This window comes from Morchella sextelata (genome assembly GCF_020137385.1).
Source record: "Morchella sextelata strain SCLS chromosome Unknown scls_3, whole genome shotgun sequence".
Lineage (NCBI taxonomy): Eukaryota > Fungi > Ascomycota > Pezizomycetes > Pezizales > Morchellaceae > Morchella > Morchella sextelata.
Genome location: NW_025408618.1, coordinates 1,505,355 through 1,524,245, shown reverse-complemented (window position 1 = coordinate 1,524,245; position 18,891 = coordinate 1,505,355). Strand labels below are relative to the sequence as shown.

The 18,891-nt window shown below is 46.8% G+C and overlaps 3 protein-coding genes across 3 annotated transcripts; all 3 read right to left on the bottom strand.

Annotated features, from left to right (window-relative positions):
* Positions 1–799: 799 nt before the first annotated feature.
* H6S33_009230 (uncharacterized protein) lies at positions 800–4,203 on the bottom strand (the record flags this gene model as incomplete). Its single annotated transcript, XM_044840602.1, has 8 exons — positions 800–1,030; positions 1,098–1,327; positions 1,390–2,648; positions 2,700–2,941; positions 2,990–3,061; positions 3,112–3,441; positions 3,500–3,973; positions 4,048–4,203. The coding sequence occupies 8 exons, from the start codon at positions 4,201–4,203 to the stop codon at positions 800–802; spliced, it is 2,994 nt and encodes a 997-aa protein (XP_044698045.1).
* A 4,345-nt stretch (positions 4,204–8,548) lies between these two features.
* H6S33_009229 (uncharacterized protein) lies at positions 8,549–10,248 on the bottom strand (the record flags this gene model as incomplete). The annotated part of the gene is made up of 4 exons (XM_044840601.1): positions 8,549–9,335; positions 9,404–9,849; positions 9,906–9,993; positions 10,055–10,248. The coding sequence occupies 4 exons, from the start codon at positions 10,246–10,248 to the stop codon at positions 8,549–8,551; spliced, it is 1,515 nt and encodes a 504-aa protein (XP_044698044.1).
* Positions 10,249–15,386: 5,138 nt separating this feature from the next.
* Positions 15,387–17,251, bottom strand: H6S33_009228 (uncharacterized protein; the record flags this gene model as incomplete). The annotated part of the gene is made up of 3 exons (XM_044840600.1): positions 15,387–16,243; positions 16,317–17,069; positions 17,140–17,251. 3 exons carry the CDS (start codon positions 17,249–17,251, stop codon positions 15,387–15,389), a joined length of 1,722 nt encoding a protein of 573 aa, XP_044698043.1.
* Positions 17,252–18,891: the final 1,640 nt, after the last annotated feature.

Sequence of the window (18,891 nt, the reverse complement as noted above, 5' to 3'; positions counted from 1 at the left end):
CTTGGTTATGCCATACCTGACCTGACCTGACCTGGCCACGACATATTTCAACTCTGGTACAAAGAAGATCATGCTATCTAGATCTAGATCCAATAACCAACTACCAAAACCCTTATCAGTTCCCACCTTGGCATCTGATATCTCTCTGGCTTACCCTTAGCAGAGCGGCCAAAACCAACCCATTTTGGCAAGTGGCAAGTCCTTCTTACTATAAATTCATAGTTTACCTCCGCCTCTTCAAAACTCCATAGTGCTGCTTTGACCGGGCTAGCTAGTCGCCAGCCAGGACTACTACCCCCGAGCAGAGCAGCACGACCAATCTCTTCCGAGTCCCCTGGTCCCCCAATCCAAAATCTTTTTGGAACGGGAACATGGCTCGTTAACCGGTTTCCCCGTCTTTTTTGGGACGGGGGCCGGCGAAGCTACGGTTGGAGCAATCTATGGTGGGTTAGGGTTTCTTTTGGTTTTTTCTTTTCTTTTCTTTTTTTTTTGTTTTTTGTATATAGATAAAAATACTGAATATTTTTAATCAATTGGTGTTTCTTCTTCTTCGATCGCACTGTACATGTAGTCAAGCAATCAAGTCTTCACTCTTTCTTGCGTAGTGGGGTTTTCTTGGCACGCGAGTGATCATCTATGACTCCATCAGCACACAAGATCTCTAAGCCCTGGAATATCCTTTCTATGAAAATACCCTGTAATGTAACGTTGAATGATACTATATTCTTATTATAAACAGCCTACCCCCCTTACAGAGCTATATAAATACATGATAGGCCATAGCTATTTCACAAAACAACTACAAGTACCCCAAACGCTTCTTGTTGTATGCCGGCCGGATCTCGTCAGAGTCGAATCTGGAGCTGAAAGAACTCTCATAGATACCAATCACGCTCCACTCATACTCTACGCTGACTGGTGAGTCATCCTGCACGTTCCACACACTGACTGCAAATGTGTTCTTGCCGTTGTAGTTCAGCACCCCCGGCGGGACAGGGTAATCGATTTGGTTTCCAACTTGCGGCATGTACTATTCTTTTGGTTAGCGGACCAGTCACACGTGCACACTGACCTGGGAAGGAGCTCGTCAAACTAACCTTGCCGTACTGATATCCATTCACCCACAGTTGAACACGGAGCTTCTGTCCAGCCGGCGAGCCGATTCTGATTTGAACAGGCACGTCATAACCCTCCGGAATAGAGAACTTGACCTCCTTTCGGAAGAAGGTGACAGTTGCGTTGGGGACGGTCATCGACTTTGTCTCCGCCCATTTCGACGAATCAAAGCCGTTCATGTGCCAGCCCGCACGCTCAGCAGTTATACCACCTAACAAACCCCCGTCATCAGCAATCAGTCCCATAAGTCAATGAGTTCAAAGGGTAGTTTACCTTCGTTGTAAGGCCCTCTCACAGGGTCGATATTATCCGTTCCCCCGGCATTGCCCTGGATGGTCCACTTGGTGAATATCGCCGGCTGCGATCCCTTCAAGGAGATATCGTAGATACCACGATAGTTCAGTGCAGCCGCGAACTGGTCCTTCCCGTTGTGGTCCATCAGGATCACCAAGACGTTCTCTTTATCCGCCTTTACGGCGCCCGCAGGGAAAGTCCAAGTGCTGTTCCCAGCAGAGGCCATGCTGCCAGTCCAGGAGCCGACGAACCTCCCGTTGAGCCATGCGGAGTAACCGCCCGCTGTGCCGAACTGAAGGTTCATGTAGACGCCCGTGGTGCCATTAGTGGCCGAGAAGCGGCCTCGGTAAAGGACGTAGCCGTGGAAGAAGCCGTAGTCGTCGGCGTAGAGAACGGGGAAGTAGGCTGGCTTTGTGGGGTTGGGACTGGCGGTCTTGTTTGCGACAATCCACTTTGAGTCGTCGTACTCGGGGAAGACTTCGGGGAGGGAGTCTTTGTACTTCCAGCTGCCCGAGTTGAGTTGGCTGAGGACATCCTTCTCGGTGAGCTTTGGGCCTGCAAGGGTGGCGGTGAGGATTCCGGCCTTCGACCTGGAGAACTTGGAGATCTTCTTGCCGTTCCAGGTGAGGGACTTGATGTTCTTGGGGGCATGGACGAGGAGCTCGGTCTCGTCGGATGTGTCGCCCGACAATTGCAGCTCGTTCTTGGAAATCACGGCTTTGCGGACCAGGCGAGGTCCGTGGACAATAAGGTTTTTGTCCAAACCTGCCAACGGGTCCTTGTTGAGCTTTGGGACCCAAGTCTTCCAGGCAACACCCCTGTCAACCATCACGACCTTGAAACCATCAAACTGGACAACTGAGATGCCAGCTTCCTGGTGGAAGTTGATGATCATCACCCCGGCCTTGTCGGCATGGAAGTTGATGCTGCAGCCGTCGCATGTCTGGAGTACTTCCTTCTTGTTCTTGGCTTTGTAGCCCTTTACTACGAATTCTGCCTGCTCGCCGTTGGGGACCCAGAGTACGAGGGTGGGCTCGTTGTCGACAATGGAAGCTGTGAGAATCTCGGCAGTCGAGTAAAGAAGTGAGAATTTCCCGAATGGGAAGTCGGACACTAGGATCTTTGCTGCGAGACCCCAAAGTGTTGCTGCACCGTATTGCGGGACTGTCAGATCTCCCTCTGAGGTCGTCATGCTGACTGTGAAGTTGTCCTCGGTGGTGGCATTGGAAGTAGAATGGCTATTCATTCTGTCAGAAATAACTTCGAAAGAATGGGGCTTAGGGACTCACCGTAGAACATAGAACCTGGAAAGGGTTTCTGGGTTCTCCATGAGCGAGCAGTTGACGTTTGGAGAGCTCGTGAGCTCAATTCCTGCATATACACGCTCTGTCTGCGCAAGGTCACGGGCAACATCAATGAAGAGCCCGAGTGCCTTTCCTTCCCAGAACTTCTCGCCAATATCACGGGATTCGGAGATTGCTGCGGCGTAGTCATAGGATGTCCCAGAGAGAGGATAACCAATGTTCCCCCACTATTCATATTAGTTGGGAATTTCGGTAATAAGGTGGGGGGTACAAACATTGGTTCCGCCAAAGAAGACATAGATATTGATGATTGTGATCCGTTCACCGATATTGTGGCGGTACATAATCTAAGATAATCAGCTCTTGATCCCAAGCAAAGGAGGATTAGGAAACATACATTGACGAACTCGGAGTTCTGCTCAGAGATACAACCACCCTGTGGACCTCCCCATGGGTTATAAGAACCACCTTGGAACTCTGGCAGATACGCAGGCTGGTTCTTTGCAGTCTCGAGGAAATAGTCATAGTAGTATGCTACGGTATAAGGATATCTCCCACCACATTCGCTCAGAACACAAGACCAACAGTATGGATATGTGTCTACTCCAGAGATATCGACAGCACCGCGAGGATCATAGTCGGTACTCCAACCCTTCACATAGGTGTTAGGGTTGTTGTGTGTCAGCGGGATATAAATTCCGTTTTTGCGGGCCTGTGCCTCGAGTTTCTATCTTCTTTGTCAGTATCGTATTCCCACAACATCCATGGATTGAGAATTCTCAAACCTCCATATAGTCAATATTGACCAAATTTGGAGGGCAGGTCTTGCAATCTCCAATTCTCTGGCTACTAAACTCATTCTCGATCTGCATCAAGATAAGGTTGCCGCCATTCTGCACCTGGTACGGCTCAAGCAGTTTCTCATATGTGTCCATGTACGGTGTGTACGCCTCTACAAAACGCGTATCGTTATTTCTTAGAGACCCATAGGCACCGGTAGTAACCCATTGAGCGTGGCCACCACTATGCGATTCTGCGTTCACATATGGTCCCGGCCTAAAGATCACATACATGCCCAGCTCCTCCGCCAGTTCTAGTATAGGGCGTGGATTGTGGGCTGTGTTTTCAAAATCAAGGACTCCCTCTGCTGCCGAGTGGTAGCCCCAATGGCCATAGATTGAAAACGTGTTGAAGCCATGAGCTTTCATTTTCTCGAGGACATCGCGCCATAGATGAGGAACTGGAATTCTCCAATAGTGCTGTTTGTGTCAGTGTTAGCCATTGAAGTAAGAAATCTCTCGGAATTGAGCCGAGTGGCGTATATGGCACATACAAATTCTCCGGACCAGACAACTAGTCTCTCCCCTTTCACAATTAAACTGTAGTGATCCCATTGTACTGCGTCCGTATAGTTGGTGCTGCTAATGGGCCATGCCGTCTGGGCAGCCACAGCCACCGCAAATGCGAGTATCGACCAAAACAACTTCATCTCTATAGAGCTAGTCGCCAAGGTTACAGATTTCAGTCCATTACTCGGCATCAATTATATACAAATCCAGCTCTTGCCTTCGGGTTAGTTTTGGCCGACGAACTTGAGCATTTACAGACATATGCCCGATCTGCCATAGCAGCTAAGACTCTTTGTTGGTGACCGGTTCTTCGGCTGCCTAGGTACGTACGTACTTCATGCACTTTTGAGGCCGAGATCACAGCTACTTGAGCCAGAATCTCATATATTTAAGTACTTGTTGGGGCCTAGTCCTAGCCGACGGGGGGGCTAAGCTGGGTGTTTATACAAGAAATCCTGTGAAGTGCATCACGGACGAACGGCTAGGCAGTTGATGTGTGAATTTTATACCGTATTGGACTCCTTACATCATTGGGGATTATTATTCACAGGCCATTCTTATTTATTTGTGGGGTAAATTAAGCCATAATAGGCAGGCATCCAGCTGTTCAACGCGGGGTTGACAAAGTAATTTATGGTAAAGTGGTAATTTACTTTATCAGGACCCGGTTTTTAGCCGACGTGATCCTAGGAATAATTTTTTGATGTGGGTACGGTACATTGGATTCGTTCCAGGTTGTGCGTTAGATTTTCCGACCGGAGCGGAAGATTGGTGTTCCGGATAAACATAATACACCGAGTTTACGCCGTTGGCATTAAGCTTAACACGACGATGCTGTTATCGGATGAAACGTTGGTTTTCGTTTTTCAAGGGGTATCCGGATAATTGTTTTGCCCTCAGTTATTAAATGACTAAGCTAGTCAAAGACATTGCGAAATCGAGAGCACCAAGAGCTTCGGACGCCGTTAGATATCACTATCAAATATAGAGGATTAACTAGTACTACAAGAGTCATATCAAATTTCACTGTTAGCCTTTATCCAGGCCTAGCTTTATGGAGACTTCTAATAATTGTTCAACCAATTCTAACCTAACTGGATGAAGTTGCAACGCCGAGACTTCACTAGACGCGATTGGTCAATTAGTCAACGGTTTGAAGACTTCTCACTAGTTCTATAGCGAGTGACTTCTCATGAACAAATCAAACAATGGCCTGACAATAGCAGCAGGGTTAAAGCCAGAAAAGGCATTCATCTCCGCCTTATAGACGATCGTCAGAGCAATGATCTGATCATCCACCCTGTAAAGCACAGTTGATTAGAAAACACGACCCGACATCCGGATATCCGGCAAGCACCAACCCAAAAAACTCCCCAGATCCCCACATTCCGAGTACCATCAACTTAAATTTATGGAACGATGGGGATTCTTTGCACATATACCGGGTTCTTGATGATATCTGTCAGACAGCTGTGAACCGGGGAAGATAAAAAACTTGGGCCACACACTGGTTTAGTAACCACCCACCTAATTGTACCCTCGGCTCTTGATCACGGACAGATGGAAGAGCCGGAGAGTTATAAATGAACCCTGGAAAACCTTATATCGACCTCTAACTTAGCTGTTATAATCGAGAGCGCCATATTAGCCTTGTTCCATCGTTCAAGCGGTGACTCTACCACGCGCCGGATTTCTGAATATCAACCATCGAGATTATATCAACACATCTGTTTACTCTGTTTACTCTGGGGATTTGTAAGAAGATTATGAGATTGGCATCAATACACACCTAACACCAAATTGGAAGACCCAGCACAAATTTGCATAATCTTCTGGTGTCAGAGGGTGATGAAGCTGGGAGGTGTTTATCTAAGTCGGGCATGACTACCGATTTGAAAATGAGAGAAGGATGGTTGCTCGAGAAAGGGTGCCCATTTTTATACTACGTGTTTTGATTGGATACTCTGTTTTTGACACGTGTATCCATGACCGGTCAATTTCAGCTGTTAATCAATGTTACAGGACTTGGGGTAAATTATTCAAGGCACAGAAAATGGACCTCTAACAACGTGAGCGAACAGAATACGAAGGGAAAGTTTCTTTAGCTTTAACTGAGGCACGTATATAAGTCTTATCCTGTCGTATCGCCGTTGGAAATAAACAGAGGGACAAACAAGACGTCGATCCTTCACATACAAGTGCTCGCCGAGTGATTGTTCATGAGCCTTGTTCATTACAATACTTGGCATTAATGGCATTGAAATAAGGCCTTCACAGACCCCCAAAGTATGTAGTACCAAGATCTCCGGGCCTATCATGACATCTGAACAGATACTCCTTCTATGGTATCACTCCTCTGTCTAACCTTTGTCTTAAGCCATGGATTGACTAACTATAGGACTCGTGGCCAACGATTGATCCTTAACTTTTATCCAGCTAACCATTGTATTCGAGGATAAAACATTTTTATCATCTGCCCCTTCATTAACTTACCGCTAGGCCTATTTCCTTTTCTTCTTGTCATCACATCAACCCCTTTAATAACCTTAAGGTTTTTTCTCAGCGTTCTGGTTCTAGGGAAACAATCCTCGACGTCAATGCTACGACCCGCCGTGACCACAGTGACATGTACTACCACCATTGTCACTCCCACGATGATTCCGGTTCTCGTCTGCAAGGCTGTCAGCCATCTATCATCGTCACCGTCATCATCAACATGATCATCATTAACGCTTCTAGCCATTATGCCGAAATCACCATCATAATCACGGCTCTTCGGCACCGCATCGCTTCCTCGCTCCCCGCTGTCAGGGTGTATAGAGCACGCACACTCTCAGCACGACTACATACGACGGGAGGTCATCCAATATATCTGGCACACGCCAGTCTCGTGCCCAAGCCCATGCTACACCACCACGCATTACGGCAACAGGCCTCAATCTAAGGATGTTGGGCATAAGAAACCTTATTTAGACTTCTTGGAAAGATACTCTATAATTTATAAAGGCTTATCCGTTCTGACAGCCCGATCTTGAAACTCTCCCGTCGCCTCAGCATGATATCGGGGGATATTTCTTTCGCTCGTTGACTCGTTCAATCTTCACTCACCCTACGGCTGAAACAAAGATCTCTGGGTGTTCCCAACTTTCATCCAACATGTGCTCCCAACACCATGTTTTACCGCCGCCATACTGAGCATCGTGCACCTACTCCCGAACCTCTCTATTGGAACTATTGAAACCGATCTCATTGGCCTGTAATAGCCAAACATCAAGAACGTGATAGCTAACCGCCCGATCACATTTCTGAAAATCATGCTGCGTCAGCCTGCAGTAGTCTGCTTTAAATCCGAACATACCTCGTATCATGGACTATGAGAAGGAGATTCATCATCAGAGTGAAGTGGTGTCGGGCTACGATGAAATTTATTTGGGCATTAAGAGATCGACGGCGCACGCGCGGGGCTGATCGAGACCTACATGCGCCCGAGTCATGAACCAGGATTTCACACTTATGTATGTAGCTAGGTCGCTGGCGGCTGCCTGCATATATGGCCAGTCTCAAGCAATCGAAGAGATTCGGAAGGCTAGCCCAATTGCTCAACTCAACTAGGTAGAGTCATTCACGGGATTTGGTAATTAGGTATGGTCTTTGAGCGGGCTGAAATTTCCGATATGGTCGTAACCGGGCCCAAGCTACCCAACCGTCCAGTTATTGGTCTTAAACCCCCTGTTCGCCGAAAGGTCGCGATCACGAAAGCCCTTACTGACGCGGCCTCGTGGCAGAATTGCACAAGCTTTCGTCAATCTTCCGGTAGCTGGAGATATATCTAGATTGTTTTGCTTTTTTTACATTCCAATATGATGTCCCCTTTAGTTGCGAGTTTAATAAGGCGCCAAGTTTTTCTTTTTGAAAGCCACTAAAATAGTTGGTTGAGTACGTCCTATGAGATCCCGCCCAACAATTGCACTTTAAAAGGGCATTTTAAGATGAGGAAATCGAAATTACTTATTGGCGATCTGATATTTAGTGCTCCCCCTATGTACCTAGCCCCAGGCATGTTCAATCACTCGTTTGCCAGACGTACCAAAAGTGCCAGACGTACCTAAAGACGCACTATCATTGCCAATTGGTATTACATGGAATGATATTACCACCAAATTATAGGCAAGGTTTCCATGCAGTGAGAGTTTCATCCCGTTTAATAATCAACCAATTTCTGACTGTATCTAAAGGTCATAATGCAAGAGAAATTTATTTGGACCAGAAATCTAAACGCTCTAGGTTTCCAAGCGACTCCGCATACCACTACCGCCAACCACATACATTAAGGTAACAATGAAGGCTGCCATTTACCAATGGCAACCATAAGTAAAGCGCATTAGAAGCAAAAAAGTAAACCTAAGCCCCAACCTAAACCCTCGTAACTAAAGAGAATGGACATGAAAGATCGTAACATCAGCACGAAACAAATGTGCCGCCTAACTAAATAGTGTACCTGAAGAAAGTAGCGTAATCGCCATTCTCCCTCTCGGATTCCTTCATCTCATCGGTGTAGGTTTCAAGAGTGAAGCCCTTTTCAGTCATAAGAGCATCCCTCCTGGCGTTCTCCTTTCTCAGGTACCAGGTCATGAATACGCAGAGAACAGCGCTCATGGTTGTGGTTCCAATGAGTAGCCCATGGCCGGAGTAGTATCTCGGTGCGTCAGTAGACCTATATGCGAATGCCGCAATGGCACCACCCAAGTTTCCGAAACCGACGTGCATGGCGATACCGACACCACGCTTGGTAGAACCACCAATGTTGTTTCCGTTCCAGGCGACACCCATGGGAACGTTGGGGTAGATACCGGCGGCAGCCAAGAAGGTACCAAGGTACTGAACATGGGGGTTGTGAGTGGAGATCAACATGGTGAAGCCAATGATCGAGAGAAGACAGAAAAAGATCATGAAGATTCCACGTTGGCCCTTCTTGTCAGCGAGGTAGCCTCCGGTGATGGTCGCAGCACAAGCAAAGACGTAAGGAGGGACGGTCATGAGCTGCGACTGCTCGTTGGTATAGCCCATTGCCTTGACGATGGTGGGAAGGAAGAGCGAGAACGAGTACAAGGGGGTGTAGATTCCAATGGTGATCAACATGTGGATGTAAATCTTCCAGTCCTTGACAGCGTGGAAGAAATATTTGATGTCGTATTCATCGGCAAGCGAAGTGCGGTCAGCCTTGAGACGGCGAGTGACCTCGACCTTTTCCTCGGGGGTGAGGAATTTGGCACTATAGTTTTCATCCAGTCAGTTTCTGAGTGCTAGGCTTTAATGTTCGGGCGCAAAGAAATTACTCACGTCTCAGGGTAATCGTTGATAGCCCAGTAAGCGATAAATGCAACAATTACTGTTACCAGTCCCTCCAAGATGAAAATCCACGCCCAACCAGGCTTTCCTGCAATCCCCTTCATCTCTGAAATACCTCTGGCAAGAAGTCCTCCAAAAGCTCCGGCGAGAGTAGCGGCTGAGAAGAAAATGGCCATACGAAGACCACACTCATGGCGCTGGTACCACATGGTGATGTAGAATGTCACACCGGGAAAGAGACCACCCTCAGCAACACCGAGGGCCATACGAGCAGCAAGAAGACCACCATAAGAAGTGACAACACCCATGAGGGTCATGACAACACCCCACGCCAGCATAATGATGGTGAGCCAAAGAGATGGTCGGGTCTTCTTCATCATGATGTTGGATGGCACTTCAGCAAGCACGTACCAGGGGAAGAAAACAGCAAGTGCAACCTGGAGTTGTCAGCATTGGAGAATACATGATGCTTGAATATTGTTTTAATTCTTACATTGTAGTCGAGTCCGGTCATTCCCAAGTCTTTCTCAAGACCAGCGAGACGTGCATTTCCGACATTGGTACGATCAAGGAAGGAAAGCCTGAGCAGCAAACAATATTAGATAATACTATACCATGGCATATTAATATGGAGATACTCACAGATACAGAAGTGCCAAAAAGGGAACGAGATGCCAATCCATTTTCCTGAGCAACTTTTTGGTTCTAGCAGCATCAAACAATGGGCCTTCCGCTGCCTCCATAGTTGATGGAGTTGTAGCTCCATCGGCATGTTGAGCCTTCATAGTCTTCTCAGGCAATTCAGGCATTGAGGTTTCGAATGCGTTGGTTGACATCGTAGGATAGAGAGTGGTGGACAGCCTGCACGAAACAGCTGATGGAAATGGTCGATCCAGGTATCCGGGAACTGCTGGTTGAGTGAATACAAGTTGGGGGAATTGGGTGCTTATATATCTGGAGGCATAACTATTCGAAGGCCTCCAACCCACATCATAAGTGCAGCCCACCCAACGGGTGCGAAACACGTACTTGGCATCACCCCCTTCCCAACCCTAGGGAAAGAAAAAGGAAAAATAAGGTCTTGGGTAAAGGCGTGTGATGGAGGGTGTGACGAGCTCGGTCGACAGGGACAAGCAATCAAGCAACTTAAGACTAGAAGGTTGTCAAATAACTCGGCCTTATTGAGCTACATACTAGTATGCCTACTTCATACCAAGACGTACGGAAGATACGGGGAAAGGACCGAGACGCAGATCAAGTGTAGGAACTTTCCATCGGCGGCTTTCAATTGAGTGGATGGTTGAGTCTCTCAATTGTTTCCCCCATGCGTAAGGCATTAATACTCGAGATGTGAATACCTACCTAAATTTAATTCCCTCCAAGCACTTTACTGCAAGGCAAGCCAACCAACTCAACTTTACACGCATGGCCCCTATCCCGCGACCAAAAAGAAAGGGACAGAGACACTTTCATATTTTTTTCTCCCTCTTCTTTCTTTCCCTGCGTTCTTTTCTTTTCCTGTACCTTTCTGCCCTAGACCTTCATTTCGTTGTCTAGATAGATGATTTGTACCGAGGCAAATGTCAGGTATGCATGTCCTACAGGAAACCACGAGGGAGTCATGAGAAAACTTGGAAACCCAAGAATCCAGTTGATGAAGTATAAAACATTATTTCCACCGGTACGTGAGGAATGTGTGGGTAATTGCACTGCTACAATTTGGTCCATGCATATTGGGGGCGTTGTAGAGTAGAGTAGAGTACTCTACCTAGGTAATCAGGTATGTATCTAACTCATACACACCCTATATTAACTTACCGATCATGTACTGTAAGCAGCCTTCCGCCACGATAAAGCTTGCTTCAGCATCTGTGTCTCAATTCTTTTTTTCTTTCCTTTTGTTTGTGAGATGGCTGCTGTGTTGTGTGTATCATCATGACTTCCCGTCCACTAGAAGGGGCCTTTATCCGGCGCAAACCTTCCCATCCAGGTACCTAGTTAATTACCAAGAGTACAATGGATAAATATAATTGCTTTCTTAACATCGAGAGGAAAGATGAATCTGATGCTAAGGAACGGCCAGGGTGTTGTTAACCTTTTCCTCAACTAGGCCGCTTCTGATATTAGATGCTTCGCTTGGAAATAGAAAAACATGCAGGTAAAATAACCTATCTGGTATCGCACTCTACCCGAGAATTGCGCGTGCAGTAGTGCAAGATTCGATAACGCGGGGGGGTGGGAGGAGTTGACTAGGAGTAGATCTCCCTAGCACCTAAGCTTACTCTTGACGACGAGTCTCACTGTTCAGAATCAACTGCAACTGCAACTGCAACTGCAAGCACCAGGATCCCTATTCAATCCATCCAGGGATCAGAGATTAACGGGGAAAACTTCCTGAAGCGGAATGCAATGCAACACCCCCCATTCGATATGTGTAGCAGCTTCGAAAAAACAGAACAAGAAACGGTATCTAAACCAGATTCTCAAAACGACGATCTCATTCGTCAGCTTGGGGCATTTGCAATAATCCACTATCTACATACGCAGGTCGAATGAAAATAAATGACGCTCCAGAGCCAGGACCTCTGCGAACGTGACTTCAAGGTGCGGACGGACAGATGGTTTGTAGCAGGTGGCTGGCTGGCTAGATCTGATGGATCTGATGGCGGAGAGAGCGCGTCTTTCAAGTCCTCCCACTCCCACAGTAAAAAAAAAAAAGACAATGCTCAATGTGTGCTTCTACCTAGCAGCAGTCAGTACCACATGTGAGCAGTGCCGTGTGTGGCGTCTGGGGGGGGGGGGGGGGGCAAGTGCGGATTGCGAATTGGTTGTCGATTGTCGATTGGTTTTACATATGGCCAGCCAGCCGGCGCTCGCAAAGTTGACAGGTACAAGCGCATTCTAGGTTGGACCTTCACCGCGGTGGCCGACAAGTTACAACTCAATCCAGGCCGCTCGGGCTACGGTCCTGAAACGGGTTCCCAACTCGTAACAAGAGCGACAACCACGACTGGTGGTAGTAAATTAACCTTCGCTGCAGCAGTTGTGCCACCCCGTTCTTCGAAAGGGGATCAATACTACTCTGGCAACAACAACAACAGCAGAACTGGAACCGATACAGCACACATACCACACACACCCAACCACCTTTTCATCCATTCATGGAAGAGTAGGCGATCTGAAATCTCTTCACTCCCATCTCAAGGTGCTATTTTGGGCTTTCAGCACCGACTGTCGTGTCTTAGGTCCCCTACTTACCTAATTACTACGACATATTCACCCCTTCTGGGCCTTTAAAACTTCTGCACATACCAGGAGAGGGAGAGAGCACGAGACTGAGGCTGACCTGGACTGAGACTGAAGCTGAGACTACCAACAAGTATTCTTGCGTACCTGGAATCTTCAAGTTCCGAATGGAGTTTACCGTAGTTATCCAGAGTACCTACATGAAAATGATAAGTAGGGTACATTCCTCAATCTCACTATCTCCAATACTCTACTGGTACTGTAGATACTCCTCTACCATGACCGACCTCCCGACACGTAACCCTTCCTCAAGGGGGGAAGGATATTATAATCTCGACCGTATGCATAAAGATCAAATGCTTCGCTCTGTGGCAAAATGGCCAAAACAAAAAACCCTTGTTCTCAAAAGTCTTGTGCTCTATGTGCTCTAGCTAACTAGTTACTCATTCAACTACCCAAAATACACCGTTGGAACATCTGAAGCACATATCGCTATGTAGGTACGTGTCTAGTTAGAATAGAGTAGAAACTAATGTATGCGCCCCAGGGATTGATTGTCAAATAGTGTGGTGTGGGGTTTATTTTCCGCCGCAAGGTCGATTCCCCAGAAAACAAACGATTAGTAGTTATCATTCCCTACTAAACTAACCTATGATATACAAGCTACAGGGGGTACCTTATTCCACCTAATCTCTTGATGACTGCTTTTAATCCAAAGTGGAGAAACCTTGTTTGCGGCGAAGGAAATGCAGCAAAGATGTATGTAGAGTAAGCGACTGTAGTCTAAGTACATGTAGGTTAGGTATGAATACTCTAGCTGGTCTAAAATAATGGAACCGCCAGGGCGGGTCTACAAGGATTCCTTCTTAGCCAGCTGCTCACATGCACACGCATAGGTTAAATTCAGTAGAATGTTAATTCCTCAAGGCAAGAAACCAAGGATTCCCATGCTGATGATCAGGATTTTGTATTTTTTTTTTACCTGGACCCAAGATTACACCCGGATCGGAGTTTAGATTGAAGAACTGGTGGTTGGGGGCTCAATTCCATGCTTAATTTCACGCCTCCCAGCCGAGACAAGATGTAGAACGTTCTACGCGAACGTTATTGTCGATACAATTAATTCTTAACGTGTACCTACATGCTTTCTCCTGTTTCGTATAGGAGCTATTTTTTCTGTCGTTTCTTTCATAAAACCCTGAGGACCCATGAAACAAATTTAGGTTTTTACCGAGGAGGAGACTCGTCTCGCCTATCTGTTTAATCTAGGATTGGATTGGATTACTAAGTTCTAGTTTGCGTTGCTAGGGGCAGCCAAGTATGGGGTACCGAAGTTTCGTTTCAGTGGCTCACTTGTTCCTAAATGGATAGAAGGAAAGATTGGGTCTGGACTGGCTCTAACTACGTACCTCTTCTCTACAAAGGTGCAAGTGAATATAAGTTTGGGTGTTTGCAAAAGCCAAGTGCACTTAACTGCCGTGACGAATCTATGTGGCTTGCTTAAGCGGATTTCTAATCTCGCTCTCCCCGAGTCAGGACATCGGCTCTCTCCGAACTGTTCAAAATCTGGGGATTTCTATCCGTATCCTCCTTCTCCCTTCTTCATACGGTAGTTTGCACCATAATTGGTTTGGATTCGATTTCAGAATCAAATCGACGTTATGGAGGCTGTAATTGTAGCCAAGACTACTCTGGGCCTGACCAACCGTAATTGTTTGATCCTGTTGCTATGGCTAGGATGCTTATGCAGAACTTATCTACATCTCTATCCTTGGTTTGATGGGTTCATTGTCAATGATATTCCAACTGATTTTCCATTCATTGATTCTCATTTGTACTAGTGCTATCTCTACTACATGTAGCTATCAACGCTGAAATTATTGCCACCTGGGGAATCTAATCTAATCTTGATTCCATGGGTTAGGTTTTGCAGTGTCAGGCCCCACTACTAGTATGTCCAGGAAGAGGCCAGTTGTAATCATGACTTCAACCCTTTAAACTTCGATGGCACACTCCTTGAAGTTCCTCAGTTTAATTTAGTTAATGCTAACCTAATCGATTGATTTGCGATTGCCACTCCCTATCTCTCTGCCTAGATATCCATGCGTCCCCAAGAAACGCCTTCGACAGAGACGTTATGCAGCTTCCACCCCCATTTCTGCCTGCTCTGCCCTGATCTGCGTTCACGGTCAATTGAGCTGCATACTGCAAGATCATGCTGTCTTGTGACTAATCTACATTTTCCCGCTCTACTAGTACTTCAAAATATTACGGACGATAATACACATACTCCATTTCACGTGGCCTGCCCCTGTTTCTGATATTTGAGATTCATAATTGCAAAGAAAACCGAAGTTGCGGGTAATTATTTATCCATGCGTTTCATCATTGGTCCCCAAACTAAACTAACGAACGCCTAGGCAGTAGAAGTATACAAAGGGAAAGGATAAAGAAAAAGAAATGACAAAAGAGATATAAAAACACAATAAAATAAAAGAAAAACATTGATAGGGGTAGATATAGAGTTACACGTACGGCATGATCCGTTTCAACTCAACTTGTGGGGTAGAAGGTAAGGATGTCTGTGCACGGAAAAATACTTTAGGTATCAACGGTCAAACTAATCACGCACCCCACATTCACAGATTCACAGGCGACAGATATCTCCCCACCCGGGCCGAGGGAAGATCAAAATGCGGGGAAGAAAAGCTTAGGGCCAAGATCTATCTTAAATCATCTTACCAGCCTCGAAGCCTGTCAAGCGGTGGCCATGGGACGGCAGGTCTTCCATCGAATGCCTTCCAGGGCCAGTAGGAATACCCTCTAGTTCAGATATGTACTGCTGCGCCAGTTCAGATGGTGGAGGCGGAACAGAAGAAGCGCTGTGATATGTGTTTGCGCTAACAACGCTAACAGTTGCTGGATCCTTCCTCAACATGGCAGAGTAGGGTATCCCCACACATGAGTTAGCAGGGGGAGGGAACCCGGGACTTGGTATGATGTCGCGTGCTGAGGGCCAGTAGTCTTCTGCAGTGCCAATTGAATTTCTCCTAAGCAGTGATTCCGGCCTCTTGGATAGCCTAGATGCTTTGGGGAGGCGGGGAAGATTGGTGATAGGAGCTGGCCCCGAATCCTCGGCACCATATATTTCGTCCTGTTTGGACAGCCATCTGTCGATGCGATTTCCTGGCGCTGATGCCACAGAGTCGTTACGAGACAACATCAGTGTTCTTTGTGGAACGATGGTTTCGGACGAACGGGTGCGTCGCAGAGGTGGCTCTGCAGGACGCTGAGATACAGATCTCATTAGACCAGGGTCATCCGCTGCTGTGGGAAACATGACTTCGGTTGGCGAGGGCTTGCCGTATTCCTCATAGATGTATTCGCTGTAATTAAGCGAAAACCTGGAGTCATCGAGGGGATTACTATTTCTAAACGTATTTCTTCGGTGTGGATTCAAGGCGGACAGCGTTGGCGCACGGCGGGGTTGGGCGGATGGTGGAGGCGGCTTAGGCAAGCTCTCTTGGGTGACTTGAGGACAATCGTCGTCATAGAAATCATCAATGAGTTCATCAATCACCTCCCCTGTTACTAAAAGGGTCAATATTCACGCTTTCCTTAGGAGATAACGCAATCAAGGAGCTTAGGGTTGACGTACTATGCTGTAAGGAATGCGGGCCTTGAGGTCCGTGTGCTGCGGATGGGACCAAAAGAGAATCTGTCTTATCTTTCTTGCGCTGTGAGAGAGATCTTTGGATATTCAGTAGTCTCTGCTCCAGCTGCTTCCTTTCATCCATTGATCTCAGCAATTGCCTTGGTTGGTCACCATCTCTGCACCGTGCTGGCTTTGGATGCAATGGTTGTATCAGGTTCATCGAGTTATAATCTGATATCGACGAGCTTGACATGTGTTGTCTTTCTCTCGCTGAACCTCCCAATACTCTATCTATTGCCTTGATCATTTCCGGCCGAGGCTCCCCATTCTCGTCAACGAGATACGTTGCATCCGCAGCCGCTGAAAGGTCTGCATTATCAGGATACTTTCTCGCCGCCGCGCGAATAAACTCAATCTCACTACGGAGATAGTCGTCGTCCAACTTCAACGGCACCGGTGGCACTGGAGGCTTCCTTCCATTCGGACCTTCCCCGTAATCGCCATATGAATCGATTATCTGCGTGATCCGATTTGGCGCCGTCGGGGTATACTGGAAGAAGTCGAACGTCCTCCGTTTCTCGTTATCAGGCGCATAAGAGCCCAGAGATGCCGGCGGGAACTTTGGGTCGAAGTTCCCATCAAGCCGTTTCGGCGGCTGGCCGGTTGGTAGTTCCTCAACACTCAGCATGGGTCCTCCAAAATCCCCTCCTGGTTTCCCATTGACCTCGATAGCAATGGGGGCCGAGATGTTTAATCCTGTTCGCGAAATAATTGTTAGTCCCTTTTCTTAGTCTATGTGGAAGGCTTGCTTCTATTTGATACTTACCAGAGGAATTACCGGACTTCTCTAGGTCGTGGTATTTATTATTATTGTGGCGAGGCCTACTACAGCAAAGCCATGGCTTTATGGCTTCGAGGAGCTTCTCTTTGCCAGTCATTGACTTACTACCCACGCGGTACATCTTCGGCCCGCCGGTGCGTTAAAATATCTTATAAAGTGAGTATTAAAACGAAAGGTCCTGCCTTTTTTGATGTTTCAAAATTGAGTTAAGGAGAGTCAAGAATGAAGAGAGAGAAATGAATCAAAGAAACAAATGAAAGAACGTGACTGGAACCAGGTCACCGAAGATGCAGAAAATACCTACGAGAAAGGCTCGAGGAAGGGACTAGAACAGCTTGTGATGGGTGGCAGCACCTATATACCACCCTCTACACTACCATGGGTAAAGATGCAGAATTAGTCGGTAGGTTTAAGTGGCACAGTAGTCATTTCGGGGTTGCATGCGAAAAATAGTCATAGACGGTGATGAGAGTAATATGTCACCGATGAAAATTGGAATATCTACATTCAACAGTGCGGTAACAATAAATACCCAAGTGTGGACAGCTTCTTCGGTTCATTCTCATTCTTAGATATCTATCTATCGATCCTTCAGGCTCTGTGAATTTTCGATTCCTCGATGGCAGGCTCCCTCGCTTGGTGCTTGAATGATTCTAAAAAATCATCGACAGGTACTCAAGACCAAAGACCTCCAGGCCACACTCTCGCGATAATTGTAGCTAAATCTCGAAACCCGCTCTTGCGCCAGTTGCTGGTCCGTGAACACTGCTTGATGCCCCCTTTGAAAATACTGGTCGTTTCATTCAAGTCTCTGCCACAAGCAGTATACTATTTCACGACCTTTTCTCCAAACATGATTTCTCGCGCCTCCGTCGCCATATCATGCTTCATTGCCATTTACTTACCGGGGGCAGCTTGAGTTGTCGTTGTTTGATACCGGTGTGTTTGGGAACCTGCGTTTCTTGGCAAAGCCTTACCGGATGCTATTTGTGGAACCATGTTAATCCTTTGCCAAGGCCGAACCCACCTATCAGCATTCGAGTAGGAAATACTACTTAGTAGTCTGTACAAGTTTGGTAGACCTCAAACTGCAACCATATCTGTTCGTTATTCCGCGACTTTTGCTTCAGTGAGCAGAACACATCGAGCTCGAGGTACGAGTGCAGAATCATTATCTCCTCGCCTATGTTTGACGGATGAAAACGTTGGAGTCTGCATAATGACTTGCAGTTTATGCTTTAACCTTCACCGGATCGGATCTCACCAACACCTAGATGGACTTGTTTTCTAAATATGATCGGCAGGTACCCCTTCCGCTTTAGAGTATATCCATTTAGAATAGTCTACTTTTTGTAAGGGTTGAACATGTCTGTAGGTACGGGTGATCTTCATCAGTGTTCTAGTAGCCTTCATTATTAAGTTTGGGAGGTTATGCAGATCATATTCCCATCCCTTGTAGTCATTTATTGTTTAGCCTCTAGTCCCCTAGTGCTTTTCTGTAAGTATTAGCGTAGTAAATCACAAGTAACGATCTTCTTATGCGGCTCCAAAACAGCGGTGCGACCATTGCGGAATAGATGGAGCCCTAGAATACCTGATTGTCTTTTGACAACTTGTAGTGGTGGAAGTTAGTTCAAGCCTGCTGCTTCGATCGCTCTAGTGTGAAGGCTGCATCTAAGGGACTACCCCGCATACCTTGCGTTATCCCAACCCCAAATGCAATTTCCAGATAACACA